At 40.8% G+C, this 14,378-nt stretch overlaps 1 protein-coding gene across 4 annotated transcripts in view; it reads right to left on the reverse strand.

Annotated features, from left to right (window-relative positions):
* The window catches only part of LOC132403001 (ADP-ribose glycohydrolase MACROD1-like), a 1,163,451-nt gene extending 1,149,305 nt beyond the window's left edge, over positions 1–14,146 (reverse strand). For 3 of the 4 annotated variants that reach the window (XM_059986200.1, XM_059986202.1, XM_059986199.1), the window contains exons 1-2: positions 13,958–14,146; positions 11,094–11,141 (exon numbers count right to left, since the gene is read on the reverse strand). In XM_059986200.1, coding sequence (XP_059842183.1) covers positions 11,094–11,141; positions 13,958–13,982 — 73 coding nt within the window. In that variant the 5' untranslated portion in view covers positions 13,983–14,146. The remainder of the gene's footprint in view (positions 1–11,093; positions 11,142–13,957) is intronic. The other variant, XM_059986201.1, reaches the window with a different exon arrangement.
* Positions 14,147–14,378: the final 232 nt, after the last annotated feature.

Raw genomic sequence — 14,378 nt, forward strand, 5'->3', positions numbered from 1 at the left:
ATTGAATTGTGTAAGGTAAGGGAAACAAGTAGGGAAGTTATGGAAACTATGACAATTAAAGAGGTTGAAGTACTGGCACTTTTAAGGAATATAAAAGTGGATAATCTCCGGGTCCTGACAGGATATTCCCTAGGACCTTGAGGGAGGTTAGTGTAGAAATAGCAGGGGCTCTGACAGAAATATTTCAAATGTCATTAGAAGCAGGGTGGATTGGCGTATTACTCATGTGGTTCCATTGTTTAAAAAGGGTTCTAAGAATAAACCTAGCAATTATAGGCCTGTCAGTTTGACATCAGTGGTGGATAAATTAATGTAAAGTATTCTTAGAGATGGTATATATAATTATCTGGATAGACAGGGTCTGATTAGGAACAGTCAACATGGATTTGTGCATGGAAGGTCATGTTTGACAAATCTTATTGAATTTTTTGAAGAGGTTATGGGGAAAGTTGACAAGGATAAAGCAATGGATGTTGTCTATATGGACTTCAGTAAGGCCTTTGACAAGGTTCCGCATGGAAGGTTAGTTAGGAAGGTTCAATCGGTAGGTATTAATATCGAAGTAGTAAGAATGGATTCAACAGTGGGAGATGCCAGAGTAGTGGTAGATAACTGTTTGTCAGGTTGGAGGCTGGTGACTAGTGGTGTGCCTCAGGGATCTGTAATGGGTCCAGTGTTGTTTGTCATATACATTAATGATCTGGATGATGGGATGGTAAATTGGATTACTAAGTATGCAGATGATACTAAGGTAGGTGGCGTTGTGGATAATGAAGTAGGTTTTCAAAGTTTTCAGAGATTTAGGCCAGTTAGAAGAGTGGGCAGAGCGATGGCAGATGGAGTTTAATGCTGATAGGTGTGAGGTACTACATTTTGGTAGGAATAATCCAAATAGGACATACATGGTAAATGGTAGGGCATTGAAGAATGCAGAAGAACAGAGTGATCTAGGAATAATGATGCATAGTTCCCTGAAGGTGGAATCTCATGTGGACAGGGTGGGGAAGAAAGCTTTTGATATGTTGGCCTTTATAAATCAAAGCATTGAGTATAGGAGTTGGATGTAATGTTAAAATTGTACAAGGCATTGGTAAGGCCGAATTTGGGGTATTGTGTACAGTTCTGGTCACCGAATTATAGGAAAGATATCAACAAAATAGAGAGAGTACAGAGAAGATTTACTAGAATGTCACATGGGTTTCAGCATCTAAGTTGCAGAGAAAGATTGAACAAGTTAGGTCTTTATTCTTTGGAGCGTAGAATGTTGAGAGTGGACTTGATAGAGGTATTTAAAATTATCAAGGGGATAGATAGAGTAGATATGGAAAGGCTTTTTCCATTGAGAGTACGGGAGATTCAAACAAGAGGACATGATTTGAGAGTTGGAGGGCAAAAGTTTAAGGATAACATGAGGGGGGATTTCTTTACTCAGAGAGTGGTAGCTGTGTGGAATGAGCTTCCAGTAAAAGTGGTAGAGGCAGGTTCAATATTGTCATTTAAAGCAAAATTGGATACATATACAGACAGGAAAGGAATGGAAGGTTATGGGCTGAGTGTGGGTCAGTGGGACTAGGTGAGAGTAAGCGTTCGGCATGAACTAGAAGGGATGAGATGGCCTGTTTCCGTGCTGTAATTGTTATACGGTTATATGGTTATCTTGATCTTGCAGTGAAGTAGTCAAGGATCCAATTAAAGAAGGAGATACAGTGGCCCATGTTTTGTTTGATTAGAACTGACAGTATGATTGTGTTGAATTGTATGAACATTGAACAGCAATCTGATGGAGGAATTCCTTTTGTCCAAGTGCTCCAAGGCAGAATGGAGAGCCAGTGAGATTGCATACACTGTAGACCTATTGCGGCAAAAGGCAAATTGTAGTGGGTCCAGATCCTTGTTTAGGTAGGAGATGATTCTAGCCATGACCAACTTCTCAAAGCACTTCGTCACATGAGTACCACTGGGTGATAATCATTGAGGCAACTCACCCTGCTCTTCTTGGGCACTGGTATGATTGTCGCACTTTTGAAGCAGGTGGAAACCTCTGATTTCAATAGCAAGAGATTGAAGATATCCTTCAACACTCCACCAGTTGGCTGGTATGGGTTTTTGGAGCACTACCAGCTACATCATCAGGGCCTGACACCCTGCTTTGGTTCACCCTCTTGAAAGATATTCTGATGTTGATCTAAGAGACAAAATTCACAGGGTCATCCAATGCTGCAGGGATTCACACAGGTGCAGTGTTATTCTCCCTTTCAAAGTATGTATAAAAAGCACTGAGCTCATCTGGGAGTGAAGCATCACAGCCATTCATGCTAGGTTTTGCCTTGTAGGAATTAATGGCTTGCAAACACTGCCAAAGCTGACATGCATCCGATTCAGATTTCATTTTCAATTGGAGTTTTTTTTTTGCTCTTAAAATAGCCTTCTATAGGTCACACAGGATGTCTTATTTAGTTCTGGATCACCAGTCTTGAATGCCACAGATCTTGCCCTCAGCAGACGATGAACCTCCTGGCTCATCCACAGTTTCTGGTTTGGGCACTGAATGTCCAATATGGTCTTGAAGGTACACTCAACCTTGCTGGTTTTGATGAAGTCAGTGACAACTGTGGCATATTCATTCAGATTGAAGATGAATCTCAGAATATTGTCCAGTCCACCGACTCAAAGCAGTTCCGTAAGCACTCACCCTCACCACACCTTCTTGGTCCTCAGCACTGGTGCTGCAGTTTTTAGTCCTGGCCTATACACTGGGAGTAGAAGTAAAGCCCGCTGATCGGACTTTCCAAACTGTGGGTGTGAGATAGCATGGTAATGTTATAAGTAGTCAAATGTGTTGGCTCCTCTGGTTTCATAGGTGGTTTGTTGGTTGGAGTTGTTCAGAGACTTCAAGTTTACATCCCCAACAATGATAGAGAAGGCATCAAGGGTGTGCTGTATCATGACTGCTGATCATGGTGCTCAGCTCCTCCAGTACCTGCCCAACGTTGGCTGAGGTGGAATGCACACTGACTTCTACCAGGATGATGGTGGAAAACTCCCTTGGCTGATAAAATGGATGAAATTTGACCACAAGATGTTCCAGGTTGGGTGAGCAGGACTGAGACTGAACCGCCATGTCTGTACACCACGATGAAGTACACTATCTTTAAGAGACTGAGTTGTCCTTTCTTCGTGAATGGTGAAGACATTGGGCTGCAGCACTACAAAAAAAATAGCATTGGTGTGCTATGTTTCCATCAAGCGAAGTAAAGCAGTCCCTGATATCCCTCTGGTACAGCAATTGTGCTCTGAGGTTTTTAATTTTATTTTCCAGTGATTGCCCATTCACCAGCAGGATAGTCAAGAGTGGGGGTCCAAGTCCTCTGCGTTTCAATCTTATTTTCAGTTCAGCGTGCCTTCTCTGATTCCGTTTTCTAAAAGGGGAACTGTACTCACAACCCAAGTTGGCTTTCCAGGATCCACTGATCTTGAGTATTGATAGTTTTTTAAAACTATCTTAAAACGATGTTGCTTGCTGAGATATCCATGCCTGTGACTGTGGGTTCCAGCTTAAGAAGTCCTGTACAGCAATCCTGTACAGCAATATTTGATGATTCCCATTGGAGCTGCATGCAAAATGCCATCTTGATGAATGTCAAGAAAAGGTAAGCAGCTTCAAGTTCCTGGTTGTCAAAATCTTCAGATCTATCCTGGGCACAACACTTTATTGCAATCAGGAAGAAAGGATACGAACAGCTCCATTTCCTTAGGTGTTTGAGGAGATCTGGTATGTCAACAAATACATTTGCACATTCCTACAGTGAAGAGCATTCTAACTGGCTGCATCACAACTGGTCCAGAGCCTGCAACACACAGGACTGCAACAGGCTGCAAAGGTTTGTAGACTCAGCCAGCTCTATCACGGGCACAACCCTCCTTCCATTCAGGACATCTTCTTGAGGTAGTACCTCAAGAAGGTGCTCTCATTTCATTACTACCCTCAGAGAGGAAGTGCAAGAGCCTGAAGACTCTCAGGAATATCTTAAAAATAGCTTCTTCCCCTCCACCATCAGATTTCTGAATTGTCCATGAACACTATTTATTTTTATAGCTTACATAATTGCACTGCACTGCTGCTGCAAAACAACAAATTTCACAACATCTGTCAATGATTTATAAACCTGATTCTGAGATCTCAACACGAGGTGACACTTGGTTTTTGTACTTCAAGCATCTATAGAAGAGGTAACCAGGACAACAAGCCACATTGGTTATCTTTCTTCATTTTTCTGGAGGTTTTACATGAAGCTTCTGCAAACTTGCTCCACCTGGCTACAGCATTGAAGGATATCTTCTCACCACTGCAGTCAGAGGTGTCCACCTGCTTTATAAGAGCATCAACCATACTCATACCCAAAAGCAGTTGCTCAGGCAGCTCATCCAATAATACTCATATGTACTGTAATGAAGTGCTTTGAAATGTTGGTCATGATTAAGAATTAACTCCTGCCTAAGCAGGTATGTGAACCCACTGCAATTTGCCTACCACTAAAACAGGTCTAGAGCAGTCAGAACCTCAATGTTTCTCCACTCTGTTTTGTGCACCTGGACAAGGGCAATACATTCGTTAGACTGTTTATTACAGCTTCATGCTCAATAGCATCATCTCCTCAATGCTTATCAACAAGCTTCAGAAGCTGTACCTCTGTTCCTCCTGTTGTGGTAGTCATTGGGTTAATCCTCTGCCACTCAGTTAGCCACTCCCATATGGGAGGAGTTCATTTATCATACAAGTAGCATTAATTATCAATAAAGTTCAGTTGAATATCCTGTCTGCTGCCATGGTCTCTGCACTCTCCCTCAATATTGAACACAACATAGTGTCAGATGTGGTTAATAGTTGATGAATTCAGGCTACAGAGCCCCCCAACAATAAGAAAGAATTTGCAGTAAGCCTGTTCATGTTTCTCCCACACCTCTGTGGGAGGTGTCCAAGGATTTGTTGGCCTGCCCTGCCTATGCTAGTTGCTAACTGTGCTGAGACCTGGTCAGAGCTGCCAGGCAACACCTTCAAACTGCACCCAAAAGTGGATACATTATACTAATCTGTGGGCCACTCGCCTGGGGAGAGCACAGAGACACAGGCATGGCACAGAAGTCAGTCAAACTGTCAGGGAGAGGGAGAGGGAGAGGGGAGGGGGGGAGAGGGGAGGGGGGGAGAGGGGAGGGGGGGAGAGGGGAGAGGGAGGGGGAGAGGGAGAAACTGTTTGAGTCCAAATAATAAACAAACAGGAAAATGGAGCAAATACTGGCAGTACCTACATCCACTTGCCTAATAAAGCCTCCCAGAGACATTTGATTTCTCTTATGCAGGTAACTTCGAGAGATGGCTCAGACATTTTGAGAGATTTAGGGTTGCGAAGCATTCCCACTCAGACTTCAGAGGAGCATCAAGTAGGCAGACTGATATACTGCATGGGTGACAAAGCAGATGGGCTGATTTAGAGTGATAGGTGCTCAGGAAAAGGAGTACAAAACAGTGCAAGACAAATTCAAAGAATATTTCATAGGGAAGCAAAATGTGATATATGACAGGAAATAAGGGACAAGTAGAAAGAGGTGACAGTAGAACTCAGCTCAAACAAAACACAGAAGCGAAACAAAGAGCAAGTAAAATGTCCAACTGTAGGAGATGCAGCAAGTCTCCATTCCACTTCAAGGAGCTCCATCCAGCAAAGGAAATTGAATGCTGCCAATGCAACAGAGTTGAGCATTATGAAAGCCAATGTCACTTAAAAACTTGTTCAGGAGGTCAATGAAGGCCGGAATTCAGATGAATAGTGTGCTTTCCTTTGGGCTCTAGACTCAAACAGACAAGACTGGTATACTACAGGTCAGTGCAAAATGAGGCAGTGACATTCAAAATGGACACTGGAGTAGATGTCACAGCCATCCTTGAATGTTTGTTCACGAACTGGCAAAGAAAACGGGCATTATGCTAAACCCAACAAAGAAAGTGCTCATGGGGCCAGGGAAACATAAGCTAGTGTGAAAGGTATGTTTACTCCTTCCATCCATAAAAATGAGAAACAGTTTAAAAAAAGGATGTTTACGTTGTTCAGAATCTCTTCTCACTACTAATGGGATGACATGTCAGTGAGAAGCAGAACCTCACTGCAAGGTTGGATTCACTAAACAATGTTCAATGGCAAGAGAAGTTCCCAAGGTTGTTCACAGGTCTGGGGATACTAAAAGAAGCTTACCTTATTCAACCATGAGTGATGCCCTACTCTCTGACGACAGCAGGGCGCATGTTTTCCAGTCTCATTGATGAACAAAGTTGAAGCCGTACTAGAGAGAATGGAGGCGCTTAACACCATAACTAGAGTGAATGGACCTACTACCTGGTGAGCAGGCCAAGTGGCATAGTGAGAATCTGTGTTACTCTCACAAAACTGGATAATGCGATGATGAGGGAGAAATTTATTCTGCCCTCTGTTGAGTACACAGTGAGTATGTTGGATGAAGCAAAGTTCTTCACCAAACTATATGCAAACTCAGGGTTCTGGCAGATCCATTTAGCTTCTGAATCACAGAAGCTCACAACCTTTATTACACCATATGGATGCTGTGCCTTCATGAGACGTCATCAGCCGCTGAACTCCTTCAGATGAGGATGAACCAAATTTTGTAGGGACTGAAAGGAGTAGTCTTCAATATGGATGACATACTCATCTTTGGAGGCTCAGTGGAAGAACATGATAAAAGAATAGAAACTGCCTTAGGAAAAACTGAAACTGAAATCATCCTGAACAAAAAGGAATGCAAATTTGCAAAGTTGGAGGTGAAGTTCTTTGACCACCAAGTGTCCTCAGAAGAAGGGCAACCAGAGTCAGACAAACTGGCAGGAGTTCAGAACATAGAACAACCTACAATGTATCAGAAACCTGCAGCTTCCTCAGCATGGTAAACAGCTGGGAAGTACATTCCAGATTTGGCAAAGAAAACAAAACCACTATGTGACCTTCTCTCTCTTTCTCTTAGAGAAATATTTGGACCGAGATGCACCAGAGGAGAACTCATTCTCGTCACTTAAAGTAGAGCTCATTTCTCTGCCATTCTTTGATCAGAACAAGGCAACCAAGGTCTCAGCAAAAGCCCATTTCTTTGGGCTTGGGAGAGTGGTCATGCAAGACGGCAGTGGTGTGTGGAAATCGGTGGCACATGCATCAAAAGCACTGATTCCTACTGAACAGCGTTATGCCCAAATCGAAAACAAGATGCTGGCTCATGTGCGGGCTTGAGAACACTTCAGCTGCTACATGATAGGCACTAATTCTTACTTGAAACAGACCATACGACACTTGTAAGCCCCCTCAGCTCAAAGCACGGATGACTTACCTCCATGTCACAAAGATTCAGAATGATGCTTATATGATACTGTTATGACATTGAATATGTCCCTGGCAAGTCTTTCACAACACTTGACACTCTGTCAAGGATGCCATGCAAGAGTGAGTGAACGGAAGCTGACTCCACCTTCATGGAAGACACCAACATCTTCTTAGCTCAGGTACATGAAGGCGTTCCTGTAACCTAGACAGAATTCACAGAGTTGAAAATAGACCAAATCTGTGAGCATGGATGGCCAGCTGTTCCAAAAGAAGATAACAAACTCAGACCTTACTAGTTTGAAAGCGACACACTCACCATTCTTGACAATTTGCTGCTAAAAGGCTCCGGTCTCATCATTCCTGCTTCTATGTACGCCAAAATCATCAGTCAACTCCACCAAGGGCATCAAGCAGTTGAAAAATGTTGCTTGAGAGCAAAGCAATCTGTGTGCTGGCCTGGTCTGAGCACTCAGCTAAGAGATTATGTGAAGCATACAAAAACTGCACAAAAATCATGCTGAACCTCTCAGTCCCACAGAATTACTAGACTCTCCATGGCAAATTGCAGCCGCAGATATCTGAGCTGAAAAAAGACAAATATTTTCTCACTGTGGATTGCTGCTCAATGGAATGTTGAGGTGTCCAAGCTGTTCTCAACATCCTCCGCAGCAGTTAAACAGCACCTGAAAGCTATATTTACTCATCATAGAATACCAGAGACAGTTGTGTCAGTCAACAGTCCACAATTCAGCTGCTCAGAGTTCAAATCCTTTGCTAGTGACTATGAGTTCAAACATCAGATAAGCAGTCTACAGTACACTCAAACAAATGAAGTGGAAAGAGCAGTGCAAGCTGTTAAGAGGCTCCTGCTAAAGCCAAAAGACCCTACAAAGCACTGCTAACTATTGCTCCACACCTCTTGTGAATGACTGTAGTCCATCAGAACTGTCAATTCTCCTTTCTCCAACCTCACTTAACAGAGGCAGACAAAATTTGAAATTTAAGACAACAGATTGTACAAATACAAAGAGCATGCACAATCTCAGACATAGAGCAAAATCTTTGTTGCCACTCAGGAGCAGTGAAACTGTGTTGGTTTCAGACCAATCCGTCAAAGGAACAATAGTCCAGCAGCATGCACCAAAATCATTTGTGATCAGAACATCACAAGGTGAAATCAGGTGTGCACAGGCATGCTTTCATGTGCCTTCAAAGTCCACGAAAGGTAGAGGAAGAAATAGATGGCCTGATCTTTATGATGAGGACCACTTACCTGAAGTGGGCACACCTGCTCAAGAATCCCCATCTGCTCCAACACTTCAAGGAATTTATATCAGATACGGTTGTTTATCTGTCCCACCACAAAGATAACTAATAACTTGGGACAAGTGAGTAAAGAGGCAGAAAAGTCATAAATATTTATTTAAGTGATTATTTGTTTAAATTAGTAATAAAACTAATTCTAGAAGACAAAATTCATTAGATTTTTTTGAAATTCCCAATATCTAAATGGTATGAAATTTACCACATTACTAAGTCCTACGTCTCAGCTTTTAATGCCAAAGACTTAAATACTGGTGCCATCTATCTTTTATTTGAGCTAATGTACAAGTTCAACATCTAATTTTTACATCTGTATTCAAATTGGCTTCCGCAGGATCTTTTGAAATCTCTTTTGTCACTCGAAATACAAATGCGTGTCCAAACAATGCCACCTTCTCCAAATTTCACCACATAAAATATTAAACTAATAAGCTAATTTGTTATTATCCATAATGATAAGCTATTTTCCATTTAAATTTGCTAACACGGTCTTTGGAAATTTGGAGTTTGATCCTGTAACATTTAATACTTAGAGTTGACTTTCACAGAAGAGGTATGAAAACACATTGCAAGACAACAGGCTACATTTTATTGGTGGGGAGGGGGGAAGTGCTTTTCTTTGGTAAAAGTTGGCAAGATGAAAGGGAGTTGGAGGCTTGGACAATAGAGCCTTTGTCTTTTCTCAGCTTCCGGCAAAACACCAAAAATCTAAGAAGGTGAGAAACTACACAGATTACTCTTAAAATACTTTATTTTGCCAGACTGTTGCACTGGTTCTTCATTTACTTTACACTCCAAATATTTAAAACATTAACTAAGACCATCAGAAATAGGAAAGTCCTATTGAGAATTCATACCCATTTTAAGTTTGGATAGCTTAAATAGGTATTTCCAAAAGAAAGACTGAATGTGTAGACTCAAAAGCGCAATCTTCTACATCAGCCCTCTACCCAATAAGCCATTTCCTCACATTAGTACAAAATATGGTGCAAGTGTAAATACTTTGCAAACCAACATTGATTAAAATCGACATCTGCCAGTTAACCATTGCTGCTCTGTCTGAAAAGATCAAATTTCTAATTGTACTATAAAAGTGCATTTTTTTTCTTGTGTAACTACATAATTTGTTCTCATTTAACCACATTTTAGATACTGAATTTGCAGTGTATTAATGATGATGCACGTTCAAGTATGCAATTTTCACTCAATCTGAATTTTTTTTCCCTTTAAATAATAATCTACAATTCATATGTAGAAAAATTACAGCTGGGAATAGTAACATTACAGGATGTATGCAAGAGAGAAAATGTTAATTCGTTACAATATCTAGCAGAATTATAATCTGGTAAACTGATAAGCACCAGACACTTCCTTACCATGGTACTCCATTCTAGATCTATTACTTGGCAAATGGATGCACAAGTTTTTAATTGACCTATTTCTCCTACTTCATAAGTTTCTTGTAATACAATGGCTTCTCAGGAAACTAATAAATATGTCAAATTAATAACAATGTTAGATATTATCCAGCATAAAACAATTACACTTTCATTTAACCACAAACCTGAAAAGGTGACTCACATTTCATTTTATCAATGTTACTATTATATAACTGCAGGTTTCCATTTCGGAGTTAAGTGTTTCTTGTTGCTTTTTGAAGAAACTTATGTTTGTACACAAACAATGACAATCATCTCAAACTCTACATTTTGTCAATATCTCACATTACAAATGGCTTCATGATAACTTTATATAATAAACAATGCAAAGTAATATTTTGTAAACTTGGTCAAAATTTAAACTTCTTATTCAAGGAGTCTTGTATGTAGGTGACTTAAGACCCCAATGCAATCAGATTTATGAACAATGAACCCATGAAAATGACCTCACTAAATATATTTTGTATAATTTACTGCATATTTCATGTATTCCACTGTACTGCTGCCACAAAACAACACATTTCATTATGCATGTCAGTGCATTCAATCAGTCAATTCTGATTGATTCCTTTTTCTACCCTGTAAAATCCCCAATAAACAAATGGAAATATTTTTCTTATAATGTTCAATTCAGGAAAGTTCCTGAGAAACCATTGCCCCAAATGTTACAAGAATCTTTCTATTTGGGGCTCCTTTACTAGTATTAAAAAATGTACCTTATATTGAAACATAGAAAAAATTATAACCTTTGATGTGTGCATAACATGTTGCTTTGCTAATACTGCTAACTTGAACAAAATGTTGATTGTATCAAAACAGAAAACTTTGTCAATCAGCATATGGACACTGTCGGTAGGTTGATAACTCATAACATAACAAGCCAATACTCCTAACAAAGTTCATTTATGACCAAACAGGCTGCCAATTCAAAGATTCAAAGTACATTTGTTACCAAAGCACGTGTGCAGTATACAACCCCGAGATTCATCTTCCCAGACAGCTGAAAAACAAAGAAAATCACAAAGCCCATTCAATATTAAAACATCAAACCCCCAACATGCAAAAAAAAACCAAATCACACAAACAGCAAAAATAAACATAAAACACCAAACCACTATGTTACCAAAGAGTCCAGACATATTCAGTCCAGCTCAGCTCAGCCTAACCCAGCGCTGTGTCATCATTATCTACAGGCCACAGTGGCCAGTCTGCCCCAATCAAAATCGCGCAAAAACAGCAACAAAAAAAAAAGGAGCAACCAGAAAACCAAAACACATCATAATGTGAACTACAGAGTCCGAACTGCATTGATTAAACCTTGTCCAAGACCCAGGACTCCAGCACCATCAAGCAAGAGGGGGAGAGAGAGACTGGCCACCCGCTGGTAGGCAGCGCTGAACATCTGCCTGCTTTCTGCTCTGGTCCTTGTTAGGTTCAATCTTTCTTAACACTTTAATCAGCAATAATGGGATTTGATCATGGGCTCATGCCCCATCTCCAGGCTTCTAGGCCCCACACTTCATTCAAGACCTCACCAAATTCATTTGGAGACAGCAAAGCACCAGATCACTCAATTGGTCAGAAAACCCACCAATCCTATTAGGAGTGGACTCAGTCAGAACAAAGGTTAAAGCCTTTCCCCACTGTTTCTTCAAATTCTAAATTTTACCATGAGGTACCACGGTTAACTTAGATGAAACAAGTTTACAACTCAACCATCACTTATTTCCTTTGTCCTCATTAAACTATAAGTTGAACAAGGAAACACTTTCTCTTCAGTGTAAACATCAAATAGTGAAAAGTTAGGTATTTCAAGGGCAATAAATAGTGTTGTCTTCAAAACAATGCCCACATTTCAAACTAGTTTAAAAATGAACAGAATGCTGTTCAATATTTGCTGAAACTCAATTCATAGAAAAGCTTTACAGCTACCCTACATCCCAACTTTGTGACCTTATCTCAGGGCATAATAAAGAAATCGAATGCAGCTATTCACCCGTTTGAATGTGAAACTGGTAGCAAGGTACCGTCTATTCGCAAAGCAGAAAGCCAAGACTGCCAAATTGAAGTAAGCACTGGCATGGCCAAGATCAGGAGGACAATGAAATACTGTACATATGGTATTTTAGTCACAAGTTTATCATAGTTAATAGATTTCTATACAATGAAGTGAGATAGTATAAATAAATATTAAAAGTAGCAGATATCATAAGATACAAGAGATAGCAATTCAGAAATTGCAAAATCATCTGAGTGTTCATCTAAAAAGATGCAATTTATCCTTACAGTATTGTCCCTTCAAATTATTCCCTCTTCTATGAGCTAATGACTTTTAACCTCCCAGTCAGGGCTGTATATAAATCATGAGCAAATGTTTACACGTTTACAAATGTTATCATAACACCGGTATTTTAAAATCAAGAGGCAAATCAAAAACATTCTGTGGTCATTGATTTTTACATTCAAAAAGTCTATTTCTATTGCTGTGTTTTCATAAACAAAAACATTATTACTCTTAGAAACACTGAAGTGCAACAAAGTAGATATTTTTTAAAAATGAATCCTCTTCTTGTTAGCTAAGCCAACACAGTTTCGTGCTACGATGCTGACAAATATCCTGTGTTTCTGATTTCTGACTTTGGACCCACTCAAACCTTTGCAATGAACAGAGCTATAACTACGAAAATTCAGTAAAAGCGATACATCTTAACGGGGCAAGGAAAATATGCAAGGTTGTCTGTGTTACTGGCTTGTAACAAACTTGCAACCATTGTTCACACTGCTTGATAATCCATTTCAGGGAAGAACGTGCAAGAACTGACTTGTGGGCAAACAGCAGTCCATTACATTTCACATCATCAGTGAAGAAGCCGAATTAAGATTCCAGGTCAATGGCCCTTCATCAGAACAGTTCTGATGATAAATCATCAAACGGAAACACTAACTTTGTTTCACACTCTACAGATGCGACCTCGACTGGTGACCATTCCCAGCATACTCGTTTAATATTTCAGGATTTTGGTACTTGTAGTGCCTGCCCATTCACACACCTTACCTAGAAAGGTAAATCAAAATGCAAAACATAATTCAAATAGAACGAGAAACCCGAATCAGGATGATTCTAGCATACGAGCATTCAAGTGCCTGTAACCCAGTGTGCCAAAGAGTACAGTTTTAGTAATCGTGTATTAAGCATTTCAGCACTATATCTCAATTACAGCCTGATATCATTAGCATTTAACAGCGTTCCTTTAAGGTAAGCTGACATAAATGTCTGTGCCAGGTGCCTGAGTATTTCAGGCGAGTTCAAACGAGACAGGAGATTCACTGTACGGACTTCTGAAACTGTCAGTGATTTCCCCAATGCACTGCATTCCACTATTTACACAAAAACTGCACTATTATCCCACGTTCATATTGAAACAAAGGATGCTTCCAGACGTCAGCCTCATTAAGTCGACCCAGAGAAGACTGTAGAAACCGTATACCTTTTGAGTTTATTGATCGTGCGGTCACCACGCGTGTGCGAGAGAAAGTATGTAGTTTATATGTAAGTGACAGTAAGTGGGTACGTGCACTTTTATCCCCTCTACCATTAACAGACTGCGCTTCAAGGCCTAGTCTGCACGCTCTAAAATGATCACAAGAAGCTTTATTCGGGTCTTAACAGAGCGTACACCGGGTAAATAATAACCCTTGAAGCGAAGCCTCCCACCTGAAGGGATGGGAACTTTCGGTTCCTGCCGCTCTCCCGGCTGCCACTGACAGATGAGAACATACCACAACGGCCCACACATTGCTTCCAGCACAACCCACCTGTGGATTTCTTTTCTTTTGGCATGGCTCCCTTCCCGTTTTGTTGATGCTGCTGTCTGGGTGCAATGTATCAGGAACAGATGTTTCAGGCTCTGCTTGCCCAGGCCGCCAGTTGCTCAGTTTCCCTCTCACAGACCACAAACCGCTTCGGTTTCCAGGCACGACACAGCTGTTGCTGCTCAACCTAACTTGATAGCTCGACCCCGCCTCCCCAGGGCATTGGAGGAACACTTCCGACGTCCATTGGGTTGATGACCTGTCCATCAGCGCTTCTGCCGCCCACTATTGGTGGCATATGCACACACAATGCCAGCAACGGAGCTAACGAGCGGTGCGCAACCTGTCAGGTTAGGTTGCGCAGTGCTCACGACTTCGTTGCAAGTTTCCGGTGTCGGGAATAAATTGTGTGATATTTCGTTTG

The sequence above is a fragment of the Hypanus sabinus genome, chromosome 12, assembly GCF_030144855.1.
Source record: "Hypanus sabinus isolate sHypSab1 chromosome 12, sHypSab1.hap1, whole genome shotgun sequence".
NCBI lineage: Eukaryota > Metazoa > Chordata > Chondrichthyes > Myliobatiformes > Dasyatidae > Hypanus > Hypanus sabinus.